Source organism: Stomoxys calcitrans, chromosome 3 (genome assembly GCF_963082655.1).
Source record: "Stomoxys calcitrans chromosome 3, idStoCalc2.1, whole genome shotgun sequence".
In the NCBI taxonomy this organism is placed as follows: domain Eukaryota; kingdom Metazoa; phylum Arthropoda; class Insecta; order Diptera; family Muscidae; genus Stomoxys; species Stomoxys calcitrans.
The window spans coordinates 127,780,749-127,798,737 of record NC_081554.1 but is presented as its reverse complement, the minus strand read 5'-3'; the positions used below and the strand labels follow the sequence as shown (position 1 = coordinate 127,798,737).

The 17,989-nt window shown below is 37.8% G+C and overlaps 1 protein-coding gene across 1 annotated transcript in view; it reads left to right on the top strand.

The window, feature by feature from the left end:
* Positions 1 to 17,989, top strand: part of LOC106091723 (ATP-binding cassette sub-family A member 2) — a 70,443-nt gene that overhangs the window by 38,725 nt on the left and 13,729 nt on the right. Inside the window, exons 16-20 of the mRNA XM_013258358.2 lie at positions 7,736 to 8,068; positions 8,138 to 8,382; positions 8,444 to 8,606; positions 8,826 to 9,286; positions 9,346 to 9,476. Coding sequence (XP_013113812.2) covers positions 7,736 to 8,068; positions 8,138 to 8,382; positions 8,444 to 8,606; positions 8,826 to 9,286; positions 9,346 to 9,476 — 1,333 coding nt within the window. The remainder of the gene's footprint in view (positions 1 to 7,735; positions 8,069 to 8,137; positions 8,383 to 8,443; positions 8,607 to 8,825; positions 9,287 to 9,345; positions 9,477 to 17,989) is intronic.

Sequence of the window (17,989 nt, the reverse complement as noted above, 5' to 3'; positions counted from 1 at the left end):
CCTCCACCACAACCACCATGTTTTACAGTAGCAACTGTGTTTCTTTCTTCAAGCTCTGTATTTGGTTTTCTGTACACTATGACCTTTCTATCGCACTCAAAAAGATTAAACTTGCTCTCGTCTGCAAAAATGACTGTTTTCCAAAATGATTCGGGCTGTTTTACATACATTTTTGCGAAGTTTAGCCTTTTCACTCGGTTTATTTTATTTATAAAGGGCTTCTTACGTGCAGTTCTTCCTCTGTAACTATGCCTTTTGAGTGTATTTCGAATTGTTTGTGTAGTAACTTCCTTCCCTAAATATTCCATAGTATTTTTACGAAGAATGGTCGCATTTGTCTTCGGAGTTTTCTGAACTTGCCGCACTAGCCAACGCACATCTCCAACTGAAAGTGCTTTTGGTCGACCAGATCTTGGTTTATTGTCAACAGTTTTCGTTTCTGTCCACTTTCTGATGATGGATTGTATAGTAGATCGTGGTCTATTTAATATTTCACTGATAGTTTTTTGAGTTAAACCATTCCTGTGGTGTTTTATTATCAAAACTTTTACCTCATCAGAAACCTCGTTTTGCTTACGACCCATTTTGACAAAAACTATATTTTCAATGAAATTAAATATTTGCTGTCAAGGGCAAAGCCTCCTTTACTAAATAAAACAGAAAAGGGGGATTCCCAAATAATATTTGAATTTGACTTTGATGATAGCACATCAATGATGAATACTTTTTTTGTTCTGTTTTTGGTGTTATTATATAAAATTGCATATTTTGCGCTAATTAAATTTATTTTTTGAATTTATTTTAAAACATATTACGAAAAATAAACTATTGCATAAAACTGCATTATTTGTTTACTTTAAATTTTCTTCAATTACCCAAAATAAGTGAATTTATTATCAATTTTGCTAATGATGAATACTTTTTTTGACCGCTGTATATACTATCACAGTGCATGTGCTGATTAATTTAATCGAAAAAACATATTTATTTAAGGGCTCGCTGATGCAAAATGTCGCCTTAAATATCCAAATTTAGAAAAATCGCAAAAAAGATGGGGTCCATTTTGACCACCGATATCAGTTGACCACCACTTGTAACTAAAATAAAACTGAAAGATTGGGCCAATTTATACTAACGATATCTGGCATCCAAAACGCGCAATTGAAATACTGTATCTTTATACATTATAGGTCTTTACACATAAATCAACATCCCAGTGAGCAATTTTTGCCGAGTTCGTTACGAATTCGGACATAATCTCTGCACAAGTTTCCGATTTTGATTCCGAATTTTTTGCGAAATCGTAACGAAAGTTGTATGGGCGGTTTATACGAATTCTGAAAGATTTGTCAGGGGAAATTCGGAATCAGCATCAGAGTTGCGTAACGAATTCTGTAATTCGTAAGAAAACTCTAAGGAAATTCTTAGGGAATTTTTGAAATTGTTCAGATATTTCCGATGTTTTGTTGGATTTTCGTGACAATTTCACACAAAACTCTAAAGGAACATTCGAAACTGAACATAGAATGGGAACATTTTCTGATGTTTGATCCAAAATTCCAAACAGTTTCAGACGCTTCATCGGAAAATCTTAAAAATTTCTCGTGTTTTGTCAGAATTTTGCCCGAAAAGTCAACTGTGATCTAGAAAAGAACATCCGAAGAAATACCGAACCCTCTGTAAAGATTCGGAGGTTTGTTTAAAAAATAAAAAGTTACTCTCTACATATTCGAAAATCCGAATATTCTTCGAAATTTTTACTTTTTTCTAGAAAAAATCTTAGGTAATTCTGAGTATTTTGGAATGAATGTTTAGAAAATAATCAGAAAATCTCAAAATTTGCCCTAAATTTAATTTTTTAATTTGTTTTATTTTTAACTGTTTATTAGAAACAAAATAACACAAAACAAACAAAAAGACATTAAATATAATACAATTCACTTATAATTCTTTTCAATAAATATAATTCATTTGTTTATTGCACACTTTAATTTTATTTCCACAATAAAACTTCCAACTTTACTGTTCGAAAGTTTCTAATCTACTAAAAAAAGCAAACAAAACCGGTTAACACAAAATTTGTCACGTGCAAACCGTTGCAAAACAAAACCGGTATACAAACCAAAAATAAGCTAGTTCGAAAATGTGCAGAGATTCTGAAAAAACTCTATGCTGATGTTCGGAAACCCGAAAAATTACGAAACAACAAATTCTTTACGATAATGTGCAGAATTACGGTACAAACTCAATCCGTATACAAAAAATTGACTAAGTTCGAGAATGTGCAGAGATTCTGAAAAAAGCTCTAAGCAAATGCACGGAAATACGAAAAAATACGACGAAACAATAAATTCCCTTACGAGTATGTGCAGAATATTTGCAGATTTTCGCTCATAACCAAAATAAAATGTGCAGAAATGATCGAAAGAAATCTGGCCGAAAAACGGATAAATTTCTAATGAAAGTTTGAGAAATCGGCAGATTTTCTTATGAATATCAGAAAACTTCGGAAAAAACTCTGACTTAAGAGCGCTTGGCAAAAATTGCTCACTGGGATATTTGCAGCACTGCAACATAAGCATAGAAACCGTATCGAGAACTTCTACATATTTGTAAGTGAACATCACACAAGCAGACACTAGAACAGTCCAGAAATGTCGGAAGAAGCAAATATTCTGCAAATAGTTTCAAGTCAACAAGATTTGTTAATCAAACTCACACAACACATTCCAAATCAAAGTAGAGATGTGAGCACAGTCAAGTCATCAATTCCAATTGGAAAATCACCATCTCATGGAGTCTTTAGCAAACTCCATGATGGATTTTAACTATGAGCCTGAAAGAGAATGAGAAGCAAGCGCTCTGGACGATGCGGATAAAGTTGCACTTTTATGGAGAAAAATGTCTTATACACAAAAACAAATATTAATCATCAAAAATAGCTTTATTGTTTCTCAAAATATTACCCATTAAGATCTATACAATTTTGCATGCGTTTGAACCAATTGTCGAAGCACTTTTGCCACTCTGATATCTCCAAAACATGCATTCTGAATACATAAACGGCTTCTTCAGGTGTCGAAAAACGTTGATCTCTCATTTTATTTTTTACGTACGGCTATAAAAAGAAGTCATTCCGTCCCAAGTCAGGACTATACGGCGGATCACTCATAAAATCGATATTTTGAGTGCTAAGAAATGCAGTTGTTTCGTATTTTTGGAGAATTTTTTTTGAACGATTGACAAATTGTGTTGAATCTAACGCGAACACATTTTTTTTTGACGGTCAAATGTTCATGCAATATTGAATGTACAATATGTTGGTCCCACTAATCTTGAAATATCAGTTGGCGCATAGCATCAATGGTTTTTGGAACAACAACTGATTTTGGACGACCTTCACGAAATTCGACTTGGAGTGAACTACGACCTCGGTTTAATTACCCATACTATCGATAAACACTGGTCCTTGATGGAGCTCCATCGCCAAAAATTGAATTAAGTTTATCGATGCACTGTTGTTGAGTTAATCCACGTCGAAAGTTATAAAAAATAATCGCGCGAAAATGTTTTTGATTTAATTCCATTTTTTGGGCGAGATGAATCTTTTAAGTTACTGTAAATAACACAAATAGCGTTCGTATGTCAAAACGTTCTGAGTACGTAAAATGTCAAGCTTTACGATAGAGCTATCAGTTGGCAGATTGCAACACAAGGGTTGTACAATCCCGAAACATGAAAGACAACCCCTAAGAAGCAAGCGTTCTAGACGATGTGGATAAAGAAGGGCATTCATGGAGAAAAATGTCTAATAACATTCATGAACGTTTTATAAACTTTGTTTTACCAAGACAACCCCATAAAATTTCTTTGGAAGCACACTCAAACATCTTTGCAAATTGTTTGGCAGAACCGAAACACAAGTAAGTCAACGTTACAAGGGCCTTCAAATCTCTAAGTTGGAAACTGAAGTTTTAAGGAGTACTCCGTTTGTTCAGACACCTCAACGAGAGCAATGAAGTGATCAAATTGGAAAAGCTGGTCGCTGAGACACAAGTATTTGAAAAGTGAAAAAGCGTTAATTGCAGATAAGCCGAAACAGTGTTACAGGATTAGCAAGCACAAATAGAAACAGAAAGTACCAAAAAATTCTTGTTGGTATTGTGGAGAGTTGCATTACGCTAAACATTGTCCATACTCCAATGAGAAATGTCCATCATGCTAACTAATTGGATACACAGAGATGGCTTTTGCAACTGAGCTAACAAAGACAGCAGAACAAATCAAAACAAACAAAAGAGCAAGCCAGTCATGACACAAACTCAACGTCAAACAAAACAAAGCATCAAAAGTAACAACAACAGAGCAAAATTAAGTGCGAACCCAGTGTTTGCTGTAAATCAAGTTCAATTCGAGAAATTAAGTATGTCACAGTGAGTATGTATACAAAACAATTAAAGTTACAAGTGGACAAGGCCTCTGGCATAACGATTATTTCAATCTTAACGTTGAAACATATCGGAGAGCCGGAAACATTTACTACGACAGGCACAGCAAATGATGCAAATGGTAATTAAATCAAGCTGTTAGCAAAATTTTCTACAGAACTCAAAATATGTAAAACTTCCACGATTGTGGACTGCTATATTCTTAAAATAAAAACCTGTATATCTTTGGCATAGATTGGATTGAAAATTTTTATTTGTGGGATATACTAATTTCATAATGGTTTCATCAGATAAATTTCAGTGATGAAATTTCAAATTTAAGGACAACATTCAATGAAGTGTTTGACAACAGCTCTTCGGGTCTTTGCACCAAGACAAAGGTACACATCAATTTACTTCCAAATGCGAAAGAGGTTTTTATACCCAAACGTCCAGTTCCATATACGGCACATTCCTGGAACGTATCAAGGAGTTCGGATTTTGTCTAAAATTTCAGAAATGTCAGTTTTTCAAGAAGCCAGATTAAGTACTTGGGACTAATAATTGATAAAACAGGTATACGTCCCGATCCAGAAAAGATCAGAGCAGTCCAGGTCCTAATTGGAAATACAAATTTGCCCATGAACAAACTATACATAAAACTGAGTGCTGTCCGTGTTAAATTTCAATGATAATATGAGAAACTTAAAATCTTTAGATGACCTTTTAAAGAAGGAATCTCATTTCAAGCAATCAACCGAATGTGAATTATTCTTAGACAAATTTAAAAGTAATCTTTCATCAGAACTTCTTTCTTTAGGATCCGAATTCACCCATTCATATAGCGGCTGATGCCTCAATTCATTGCATTGGTGCAATTGTATATCATACATTTCCGAACAAACATATGAAACTTCGAGGTCATTGACTCTCGTAAAAAAGGATTATAGTCAAATCGAAAAAGAGGATCTTGCTTTAATATTCGCTGCTCAGAAATATCACCGTATGATATTTGGTCGCAAATTCACACTCCACACAGACTCAAACCGTTGTTAGCCATTTTGGGTCTAAAAAGGACATCCCTGTTTATACAGCTAATGGACTACAAAGATGAGCGCTAGTTCAACTAGGATTCAATTTTGTGTCAAGTACACGAAAACACAAGATTTCGGTTATGCCGACGTACTTTCTAGATTAATAAGCTCGCATGAAAAGCGTGCAGGAGATTTCATAATTACATCCATAATTTTTAGAAGAACATTCAGAATGATTTAAATGAATCATTATTATCCCTTCCTGTCACGCACAACATGATTTCAAAGGCGTCAAAATCAGATACAACTTTTATCATATATGGCAAACGGATGGCCAGAAATGCAAAGTGAGGTTGAACCTCAGGTTCTACCGTATTTCAAAAGGAAGGATTCACTATCTTACGTGGACGAATGTTACTTTTCAACGCTAGAGAAACAACTTAATCTTGGACACTTCGCAATTGAAAAAAGCAAAACACTCGCAAGGAGTTACGCCTGCTGGCCTAACATAAATAAAGATATTGAGGACTATGTGAAAAGATGTCAAAATTAGCAGCTAGTTGTTAAAAATCCAGTAAAGACGGACTTGTCTTCATGGCCATTGACGACTAGACCTTTGGAGAGAGTCTATATCGACTAAGCAGGCCAAGTTAAGGGACCTTATTACCTCATAACAGTTATGCATTTTCAAAGTATCCAGCAATTTATCAAACAAGTACGATCACCGCTACAGCTACGATCAAGCTAATGAACGAGTATTGTTTGTATTTCGGAAACCCCGAGCAACCGGTATCAGATAATGGTTCTCAGTTCTGTTCCAGCATATTAGAACAATGGTGAAATGAAAGAGCCATACAGCATACTCGAACTGTTCGTTTCCACTCCAGCTCAAACTGTCAAGCCAAAAGGTTTGTCGACACTTTCAAACGAGAGCCCAAAAAAATGGAAAAGGAAGGAACGATTCTTAGAGGCATACAGATCCATACCAAACACAAATTCGTCATAAGGTGTATCGTCAGCGGAAGCATTTTTAGGATGCAAAATTAAACATATATTTGACGCTCTTAAAAATCCTTCGCCATCACTTCGAGAAATGAACCTGAAAATAGATAATCAGTACAACTTCAAACATGGAATTAAGTCAAAATCAATCATGGAACTAAGTCAAAATCATTCGCCACCTACAAAACATTGATATGGACAGGAAATCGTAAGAAGACAATTAGAGCTCATTCTGATCAAATTCGAATCAGGATAGCAGATATGCGACCATCACCATATAACACACTATCTCTGGATATAATACTTCAAGATTTCGAGATTCGAGCAAAACCAGAAGAAAACTCATCACTTGTATTACCTTCTAATGTTTCACCGTAATCACCGCAACCAATGGATGAATTTATTTCTCCTCCAACTTCACCAACCAAAGAAAATCTCTTAAAGGAGACTACCTGTAGAACCAATCTGCAAGAGCCCGGTTCAAACTTAAAAGGGGAGATATTACGGTAACCCTAACATTCTTCTGTTCTCTTTCAATGATCTGGCGAATTCATAGCAGCCCAGCTAGGTTCAATATGTTTCTGGATTTCTGCACACACGTTGAGTCAAGTTGAAACCATCAATCAATACATATCTCTTAGAGACAATTTCATCATTCTTGCTAAATGACCTTTTTATTTTGTATTAATATCATTTAAAAAAATAAATTGATTGTTATGTTTTAAACATCTTTTAATAAATCGATCATCTCGTACGAACATAAATTAACCTAACGTGGAGATGTAAAATATGTTGGATCAAGTAAATCCCTAAGGAAAAATATCAAGACAACATGGATTTCCAATGAAAGTAGTTCATTACATGTATTAAATAAAATCATATCAGATTAAGGAGTATAGTGCAAATCTGATGTCCAGTCATCAACCAACTAAGCCAGTAAGCTTGTTGTGCTCTCTAATTAGTAAAAAGTAAAGTTGGTTCGTGTTGTGTATTGTGTGTCCACCTAAGTGCCGGTGTCTGTTAGCCGCGAAAGTCGGGCAACGATATAGGAAATGCTCCAACGTCTCGTCATCTTCCCCACATGCCCTACACATCCTATCACTTGCTGCACCCATTTTGAGCTCGAATTTTATGTGTCCCATTATGACACCGAAAGCTATACTGACCTCCTTCTTTTTTACTAACTTATTTCCCTTCTATATTACTAACTAAGCAAATGAATATATTGTAATTTAGTTAACTTACCTATAATTATAATTATTAATTTTTCAGGTCTGTTTATGTTAATGTTCTATTTTGCCATGTTGCCATTCAAGGAGAATCGTAGTGGATTTAAACGTTTGCATGCCACCTCTTCATGTATCTATTGGGGCAGCAATTTAATCTTCGATCTGCTTTTACTTTTTCTCATTTGTATGGCCCTTTTTGCCTATCAATCTCTTATTATGCCCCATGAATTGTATAATATGGAAGACTTGTGCAGCATTGTATTTTCAATATTCTTTTATGGCCTGTCTTATTTGCCGCTTATATATTGTCTAACAAATATAGCTACAACTATGTCAGCCTTGTCTACATGTTTGGTGACACTTTACAATATTTCACGTAAGTTTCAGTTCCTAGTAAACTCTCCAGAAATATCTCAGTCCTAATCTTCCTTTTTTAATATTGCAGTTATACCCACCTTTATTGTATCTACATCTGTTGGTGATATGATTAAATATGAAAACTATATAACATTCCTGCGTTTACTACCCGATTTTAATTTATGCCACCAATTACGTATTATTAATGAACTTTTTATCAATAGCCGAGCTGAGCACATACCAGAAGAAATTCGCAACGAATTGAACAGCAAGAGCTTTCTTCACCTGAGTACCTTCTATTTTTATGCATTACTGGTATTTCCTATTTTGATGGTAATATGACGGTTTTTTTTTGGAATGCCTCTTTAAAACTGCGAAAGTTTTTTCCTTTCAGAGTGTATTCATTTTGGTTGTGGAAAATAATCATCGTCGGCAAAAAATCAGTGGATCTTGTAAAATTGGCAACTTTAGAACGAAACCCGACAACACAACGCATCATCAGGAAGAGGACCGATTTATACAAGAGGAAAAATCCACGGTGGAAAAAATTATTAGAGGTGAAAAAATATTAGCTTAAGTGTATCTGAAAAACGTCCAAGTCGATATGTTTGAATATTGTTTATTCTTTGTTTAAATTATCGCCGTGGAACAATGTTCACTATCCCTATGTCGTCCATTAAAATCCTGGCGTAACCTCGGTTACAACAATGCTTCATTTGAAGTAGATTAGCTGAAAATTCTGATAATCGTTTTAATCTATTTTGAACTCCTTCCAGATAATGTCCAAAATGAATATCCACTTGTAGTACAAAATGTCTGCAAAATTTATAATCAAAAAGTTGCCGTTAGCGATTTAAATTTTGTTGTGCGTAAACAAGAATGCTTTGGGCTCCTGGGAGTAAATGGTGCCGGAAAAACAACAACATTTGAAATGATTGCTGCGAATCGTATAATTACAGCGGGTACCATAAAAATCGATGGTGTTGATATATTTAAAAATGAGGCAGAATATAGGTACCGCTTCGGATATTGCCCACAAAATGACTGCCTTAACGATTTTATGACTGCATATCAAACCCTTCAATATATGGCTCTTTTGAGAGGTATTCAAAAACAATATGTTCACGAAGAAGTTAAATATTGGTTAGAAAAGTTAGACTTGACTGATTTTGAAAATGTTCAAGTGAGGCATTATTCGGGAGGAACGAAACGAAAATTACAAACTGCGACAGCCATGGTAAGGGATTCGTTTGTTTATAATTTTTTTATCAGTGATTCTTAACATGTCTATTTCAGATTGGTAGTCCTTCTTTGGTATTATTAGATGAACCAACAACAGGAGTGGATCCTATATCAAGACGTTTCCTATGGAAATCCATACAAGATTTTCAAAAACGTGACAAAACCATAGTACTTACTTCACATAGGTAATATAACACCTTGAATACTTTGCTTTTTAATATAATACTCTTTAAACACTGAAGGAAATTTAGTAGAATTAATTTCAAAATAGCCTTTGTTTGATGCATCCCATTTAAGTCTAAGGCTGCTGCCCAATGTAATTTAGAGCTGCTTTCCCGACCACAAAAGAACATTTGCAGATAACACAAATTTGTACTTAAGGCCAAGATGACCAAAATTGAGAGTCGATCCATAGGTTAGGTTATGTTAGATTCAAGTGGCAGTCTGCCATCAGACTCACATAGACGTTTTCGTCCATTGTGATACCACAGGAGCAGAAGATACCTTCTAGTTGCCACCGTTGAACCATCTAGATCACTTCAAAAAGCCCGATAACTTGTGAATGTTCATATCCTCTACATCAGACAAGTGCTTTAAAAAATGAGAACCTAAAGTGGAACTCCTTCTGACTGCCAGTGCGAGACACACACACAGCAGATGTTCTATAGTCCCTTCTTCCTCGACTTCGTCACAGCTTCGGCAAAAGTCGTTACTGGCAATTTTCAGTCTGTCATCATCATCAGACAGTGATCTGTTATGACGGACACAATGACTAAGACGTCTGTTCTAGCTAGTGACAGCGAAGCGGTAGACCTCTTTATGTCTAGATTAGGCCACAATATTGGAATGCTCACATATACGCATGCGCCTAAAGTAGCTTAACTGGCATCACAAAAGCCATGAATCTGAATGGAGGCTGAGGTTACTGAAACGTAAATGGAAGAACTGAATCGAATTTGCTGATGCAATCAATCCACGATAAGTGTAACAAATGCCTACAGACCTATAAGCCTTACGTCCTTTCTACTCAAATGCATGGAACGTATTGTGGATATCATGATAAAGATTAGGTCATAAAGCTAACTGCTCAAATACAAACAGTATGCCTATGTCAAGGGAAGGTCGGTGGAGACTGCCCTGCAAGAGGTTGTGCATAAAATATTGTAGAAGAATCCTTCGATGCCAAGACGTACACATTGGCGGTTTGCATTGACATCGAGGGGGCGTTTAACCATATGCGGACCTACACATTGATCCAATACTTAGACCAGTACTGGGTGGACCGGGTCCCATGACAAAAATATAAGGGAGAAAGTTGCACGGGCACGCCACAGGGGGACATTTTATCGCCACTCCTTTGGGTGACTCCTTTGGGTAAATAACCTATTAGAGATGCTGACTGAAGAAGGATTTGAACTCATCTGCTATGCATACGATGTTATTATACTTCTCAAAAGTAAGGATCCGAACCAGCTATGCAGAAGGGCCGAAAGGGGTTTGCAAATGGTATATGATTGGGCTAGACCCAGGGATCTCAATGTAAACCTAGTGAAGACTGAAATATGCCTGTTCACAAGGAACACGACGACGTGCTCTGTTAAAAGAGTCAGCGGACCTCTTTTCCAATATTCCAAATCTCCCCTGTCTTCCAGGGTTTTTCTTGAGCTGATATCCTTTCCCGAAGAGGACAACTATTTTCAAAAGATCCCACCAGTGCAATCGTAATCCTGTTGACATTGTCGTCAATGTGTTCTATGCTTGGACAATCTAAATTATCTTGTCCAAGTCTTCTTCTGAGTAGTCTTCCGAATTTTGTAAAGTTGGTTTTCAACTTATTCTGAAACTTATCGGATTCGTCGCTGGTCGTGCGAGTCTAAACCTAATGTAGCGGTGGTCAGAGAAAGAGTGTTCCATGGAGACCCTTCAACCTCACCGATTAGATTTTCCGATCATATCGTCACATCTAATACCTCTTCCCTAGTCCTATTAACAAAGGTAGCGGTGTTACTAATATTAAATGTTATTAGGTCGTTAGTATTCAAGAACTCTGCAAGGGCTTGGCCCCGTTTATTAGTGTTGGTCCCACGAAATGTGGTGAAAGTTCGCATCGCACTCTATTTGTACCTCGTTTCCTGTCTGTGCTGCTTTCCTCAACAGCCGTTGGAGCTCTTACCTGGGTGGCAGTTTCGGAGAGTCGAAAGGCAGATAAAGTGATGCTAGGTACTTTCCACCGTCTCCCTGTCTCATTACTGTTCCATCCGACGATGACAACTCTGGGGAAACTTTATAATTCAAATTGTCATGACAAATAACGCAAGTCCTCGGCCGAATACCAGTTTTAGCATAGAATAATTAGTAGTTAATATGGTTCAGTTCAGAAACTTTATTCCGGATCGTCCATGGCTCCTGAATTAAGACAATATGAATCTTGCGCTTGCTTATTTTCTCCATCAGAGCATGTGTAGTTGTTTCAAAGTCCTCCGACTTTTTATAAAGTCGGTAATGGTTCCATCGTCGGGGGACGAGGCTGTATTCAGTTCTCTGTACTGTACTGCCTGATGTTTCAATACTAGGATCTTTGCCTATATAAGTCCTCCTTAAGTAAATGGGCTTCTTGGAAGTAGGTGACGGTTCCATCGTCGGATCCCTGTTCGTTAGGCTGCATTGAGACTCCTGTCGTTGCGCTGCCTGATGTTTCAATGTTAGGATCTTTACCTATACTAGTCTTCCGCATGTTGAAGTCGGTGATAGGTCCGTCATCGGGTCCCTGTTTGTTAGGCTGTGTTGGGTGTCTCGCCCCTGCACTGGTTGTTGTATGTGTATCAGGATCTTTGCTTATCCCAGTCTTCCCAATATTGAGAGAGACGGTGATTGTCTCGTCGTCAGCCCCCTGTTAGTTGAGCGATATTGAGTGACCTGCCACTGAACGGCCTGATGTCTCAATATAAGAATTTCTACCAATCCTAGTCTTCGCAATCTTGAAAAAGACAGCCTTGCTCCCGTAGTGCACCATGCCTTTAGCCTTAGCCGAACTTGGCACGGAGACTTGAACAATGCCAACCACAACTAAAGTTCCTTTCTCCTTTTTCTCTCTGCGGAAGACCTTCCACTTCTCTGCGACCAAGCCTTGGTTTTCCTTGCCCAAGAATGCCAACAAGCGTTCCTTCGCAAATTTACTGTCCCATCTCCTGATGAAGACCGTCGCCTTTGTGAGCAGGGGGATGTCCATCTTTCTCACCAGGTCGTGCTTGGCGCCCTCCCAGGGAGCTCTGAAGAGCTGTTTAACGGTATCAATACATTCCGCCGACATAAAACGCAGCGTAAAGATTTCCCTTCTATACTCGCAGCTTATCATTTATATGGGTGGACCCTCTACAGAGTTCCACACATGTTTGGGACCGATGATCTGGTGGAATTCTACCGGATGCATTGCCGATATTGATGACTACATAAGTCAGCTCATCTCTGTTGTGCCTCTTTGGCACTCTGGCGTTAGAGGGCGGCTCCTTACCATTCACCATCTTCCCCTTCCGTAATGGCTGTGGCATCCTTTTGGAAGTCTCAGTCCTGCATGAAGACTCAGGGGCGCGCTTCCTTCGTTCCTGTTCCGACTATGTCTCCCTCCGCAGGACACTGTTTGGAGACTCCATTGCTAGAGGTTTTCCCAGAGAACTTGAAAGCGGGAAACTCTTTTTCTTCTTCAGCATTTTAGCAGTGTTATGCAATTTGGGAGATCTGATTCTCTTTCCAGCTTCCGTAGAAGTGCTTTGAATGTCAGTTCCATCCCTTCCATCATCCTTCATTTTCGCCCGATTGCGCTGCCGGTACATACTCCTCTGTCTCCATCGTCGTACCCTGGTTCGCTTTCTAGGTCTGCTTGTGAGCTTAGCAAAGCCATCGCTCACTTCTGCCGTCATCCCGCTGCCCTCATCTCTCGATTCGGCTGCGATGACTGTTTCATTGACACTGTCCCTGTGTGAATTCGAGATAGTAACACCACATTTACCCAAAGGATGGCTACGAACTGTGCATCCCTCTGGTTTATCCGTCTCTTCCTCATTAAATAGTCAAACGACTAGTTGTGCGCTTGAAGCATTAGTCTCGACTACAGGTGCCAAGGCACCCACACCTATAGGAGGGCAGAACAACATGCTACGGTCTGACGCTACCACCGCAGCTGTTGGGTCTTTGGAGTCCACTTTGAGCTTACTCGAAAAAGGCTTTAAAATGGTTACTTGGACCAAAATTTTAATACCATATTAGTTTTCTGGTCTCCAATACCTTTCATTTAATACCCTTGTTGAGCCCATGGGACCACTTTCGGATATGGGTGGTATTTTTAGGGTAAGGGGGAGGGTCCGCCGATATCTAAAAATTGTATAGCTTATGTTTGCTTCCAGACAAACGTACACAATCTATGAAAATTTTAAGAAAATCGGTTCAGCCAAGTATCGAATAATCATAATGGGTCTAATGGCGTTTTTGAGGGGTGGCGTGACCCCCTATACTTCGATCTGATATTGCATGTCAGATTCGAAATCTAATCCCGAATACCTTTCATTTGAGCCCCATATTGAAATGAACTTCCAATATGTCTGTTTTTGGGGAGTTTTGGGGTTGGAGCGGCCCGATGGGTACTTAGACTCAAATTTTAATACCATGTTCGTATTCTACTCTCCAATACCTTTCATTTGATACCTATATTTTCCCGATTGGTCCACTTTTGATTTTGGGTTGTGTTTTTGGCATAAGTGGCCTTCCAGACCAACCTACACAAAATGCGAAAATTTCGAGAAAATCGGTTCTGCCGTTTTTCAGTCTATAGGTAACAAACAAACCGAGTCCCATATATCCGTGATTGGCTAATGAGTCCATTTTGGGCGTTTTTGGGGGGTGGTTGACCCCCTATACTTCGATATGAATTTGTATGCCAGATTCGTTATCTACTCCTGTATACTTTTCTTTTGATACCCATATTGTCCTTATCGGTCTACTTTTGATTTTGGGTGGTGTTTTTGGGGTAACGGTGGAGGGTCCGCCCCCTTCCGTTATCAGTAAATTATAAAGCCTATTCCTACTTCGTAGAAATATTCGTAATCTGCTCCCGAATACTTCTCATTTGAGTCCCATATTGTCATGATCGTCAAATAAACCTATTTTAAGGGGTTTTGGAGCTGGGGCGGGTACTCTATTCTTGCATACCTTTCATTAGAATCCCATATTGTTCCGATCGGTCCACTTTTATTTTTGGGTAGTACTTTTGGGGTAAGGGGAGGGTCCGCCCCCCTCCCGATATCAAAAAATTATATAGCCTTTGTTTCCTTCCAGACCAGCCTACACAATCTGTGAAAATTACAAGGTAATCGGTTTAGCCGTTTTTGAGTCTATGCGGAACAAACAAACCGACAAATAAACATACAAAGATAAGTCTCTAAAATCTCTGATTTGGACATCTTATTTACTTTAGAACTAGTATAATTCACTTTCACATATTCTGGAAGATTACCACCGCTAAATTAAATTTTAATCGAACTAGTCGGTACAAATTTCTCTTTCTCTCACATTCTCATCGACATAACATTAAGTAAACCCCTTGTTGGTCAAATGGTATTGAACATCATTTTTAATTTCCGCCTCTAAAAAAGAGGAATATCTCTTAACACACCAAACGTCTCGACATAGCTACGGGGAATGAAAGCCCTAAAATTTTTCTCCGCCAATTTGTTATACTTCACTTAAGAAATTTTATTTTTTAGTGTCAAGCCTACATCTTTAATCTCCTCAATTCCATTTTTCTTAGATATTATGTCTTGGATTTTTTCATAGAGATACAATCCATTCTTCTTTGTATTCTTGATAGCCTAAGCCTTTGAGGTATCGTATAATATTATATTTTTATCTAATCTTCTTCTCTTTTCCCGCCCATTAACCTCATTAACCCAATTTGCACTAGACTAGGTTTAAGTGGCAGTCACTTCAACTCATAACTCACTTAGACGTTTTCGTCCATTGTGATACCACAGGAACAGAAGAAGGATGATGACTTCTAGTTCCTACCGTTAAACCATCCAGATCGCTTTAAAAAGCCCAAAAACTTGTGAATGTTCACATTCGCTAAATCAGCCATTCCACCACTTTCTTAATTGCAAGGATCTCCGCTTGATACACACTGCAGTGGTCGGGTAATCTTTTTGATATGACCCATTCCAGCTCTTTTGAGTACACCCCAAAGCCCACCTGGTCGTTTAGTTTGAAACCATCCGTATAGAAGTCAATGTAACTTCTGTTACCAGGGATATCGTAGTTCCAATCGGTTCTATCAGGAATAGTGGTACAGTGCATTTTATAAAAAGCGGCTCAGGTAGGGTGTAATTCATACTGCCTGGAATATCGGATATTGTGTCAAGGATAACATAGTGTCCGTATCCGCCACATGACCAGTGAGAAATGTCCAGACGCATAAGATAAGATAAGATGAAACAAGCCATCCTTTGGATCCGGTTAAGTATTGAGCAGTGGGTGGACTTTTGAAGCGCCGTCCACCAGACCACAACACATACAGCATTATAGGTCTGACAACTGCAATATATACCCAACTTTTACTAATGGCTCTCTTGCAGGTTTACAGGAAGTGGCCTTTCTTGCCCTCTCCAAAACGTTGAATTTGAAGTTCAATTTCCTGTCCAGCGAAAAACCTAGGTATTTTGCGCTTTCTGTAAATGGAACATTCTCTCCACCCAAGGGGACAGGTTCCACTGTAGGCAACTTGCATCTCCTGCTGAAAAGTACTACTTCTTTCTTGCACGGATTTATACCTAGACCACTTTCGGTAGCCCACTTTGCTGTTGCATTAAATGCTTCCTGAAATATATCTCTTAGAGTGCTGGAAAACTTTCCGCTTACCGCAATAGCCACGTCATCAGCATACGCGATCACTTTTACACCTTTTTCTTCCAGAGACAATAATATATTGTTAATGGCTATATTCCAAAGTAGAGGAGACAGTACACCTCCTTCAGGTGTTCCTCTGCTGGCCCATCTTTTTAGATCCTCAAGCCTGCCGTAATGCATATTTTAGTAAGTCAGTTATTAATAAACTTTCTTACGGTAGAGTTGATGCCTAGAAACTCCAACTCCTTCATGATTGACGTCGGTTTTCCATTATTGAAAGCACCTTTCAATAATGTAAAACCGCCTTCGTGTCCCTCCATCCCAAAGGTATATATTACATTCTGATACAAGCGGAGCATATCTCCCAAAGCCAGGGAACCAGTCCATCAGATATAGCTTGTAATTCAACCGGTCATACATCACATTCCCATTACCTGTTGTTACACTCATATATCCTCTTACCAGTCATCTCAGCGGCATCAACACCTGCAGCAGCAGCAAATTCTTTGAAATTATTGGTAGCAAAAGCTACACCTTCAGCAGCTTGCTCATACCACATTTCAGCGTCATTAATATTCGTTTCCAAAAGCCTATTGGCATCAAAAGTCGTCTTTTTACTTTTTGTTGTCTTATCAGCAGCAATGTGCTGTCCAAAGATTTGGACAGAACATCACTATATTTTTTGTTCTCCACACGAGGCGATATTGCGTCAGCCTTTTGGCCGCCACTGAAAAGACCGACCACCTACTGAGACTGGCAAACTATCGATAATCGCAACATTCAATATTTTCGATAGTTTTTATAATAAATATAGATAGTATCGATACAATCGTTAATTTCCCATCACCTTTATTTCAAACGAACATGAGAAGTAAAAATCTGGAGATTGATTTATATAAAAACAATATCAATTCACAGACCAAATAAACCCAAATTTTAATTTACATATGATTTCAAAGACTGCTTAAACGAATCCCTTGATGACATGAAAGATCTATAAAATTCTGCAAAGCGCCAACAAGCGGGCTATTAATTACATAATTTTGCCGATAATGTTCTATAGCAAACACATTGAAAACCCGATGGTCCCGGTAAGATATATAGAAAAATAATCTGGCCAAAATATAAGGAAATCTATGTTATTATTTATTAAATCACAAATAAACATCAGGGACTGAATTTGCGTCTTTTCTCCAAAGTATCCAAACTAATGAGCAAACATCTGGACTCATAAGTAGAAATAGGGCGAGTGAAATTTAAAGAATATAATGCCATTTTTAAGAACTTTTAAAGTCTTTCAATTCGATAAACATTTCTTGTAGAATGAGGACTCCAAATCATAGAACAGTAGAATTCTAATTTCGATCTTAAAAAGGAAGTAAACAGAGCTTTCATCGTATAAGGAGCATAAAAATCCTTGCAATGACGCCTGATAAATGCTAAAATAGAATAAGTTGTAGGAATAAGCTTATCTATGTGCGGAGTAAAACTTAATTTATGATCAAAAATGACAACTAAATCTCCAATTTCACTCACCCTCTATAAGGCTGATGAGTTTAACTGAAAAATCTGTTGAACTGGATTGCGAACTCTAAAAAATGAGAAGTGAGAGCATTTTGCACCATTCTTTTAGTCTATGCAAATCAGATTAGAGCATGATAAAATCTTCGTGTGTCTTTGTGCGAGAAAAAATCTTTAAGTCATCGGCATATAATAAAAAAATGTGAATTTTTAAAACAAACGTGAATAATATGAAGGTAATTGGCATGTTGGCAGTTGAAATAAAGTCCAAATCTTCATTGATTTC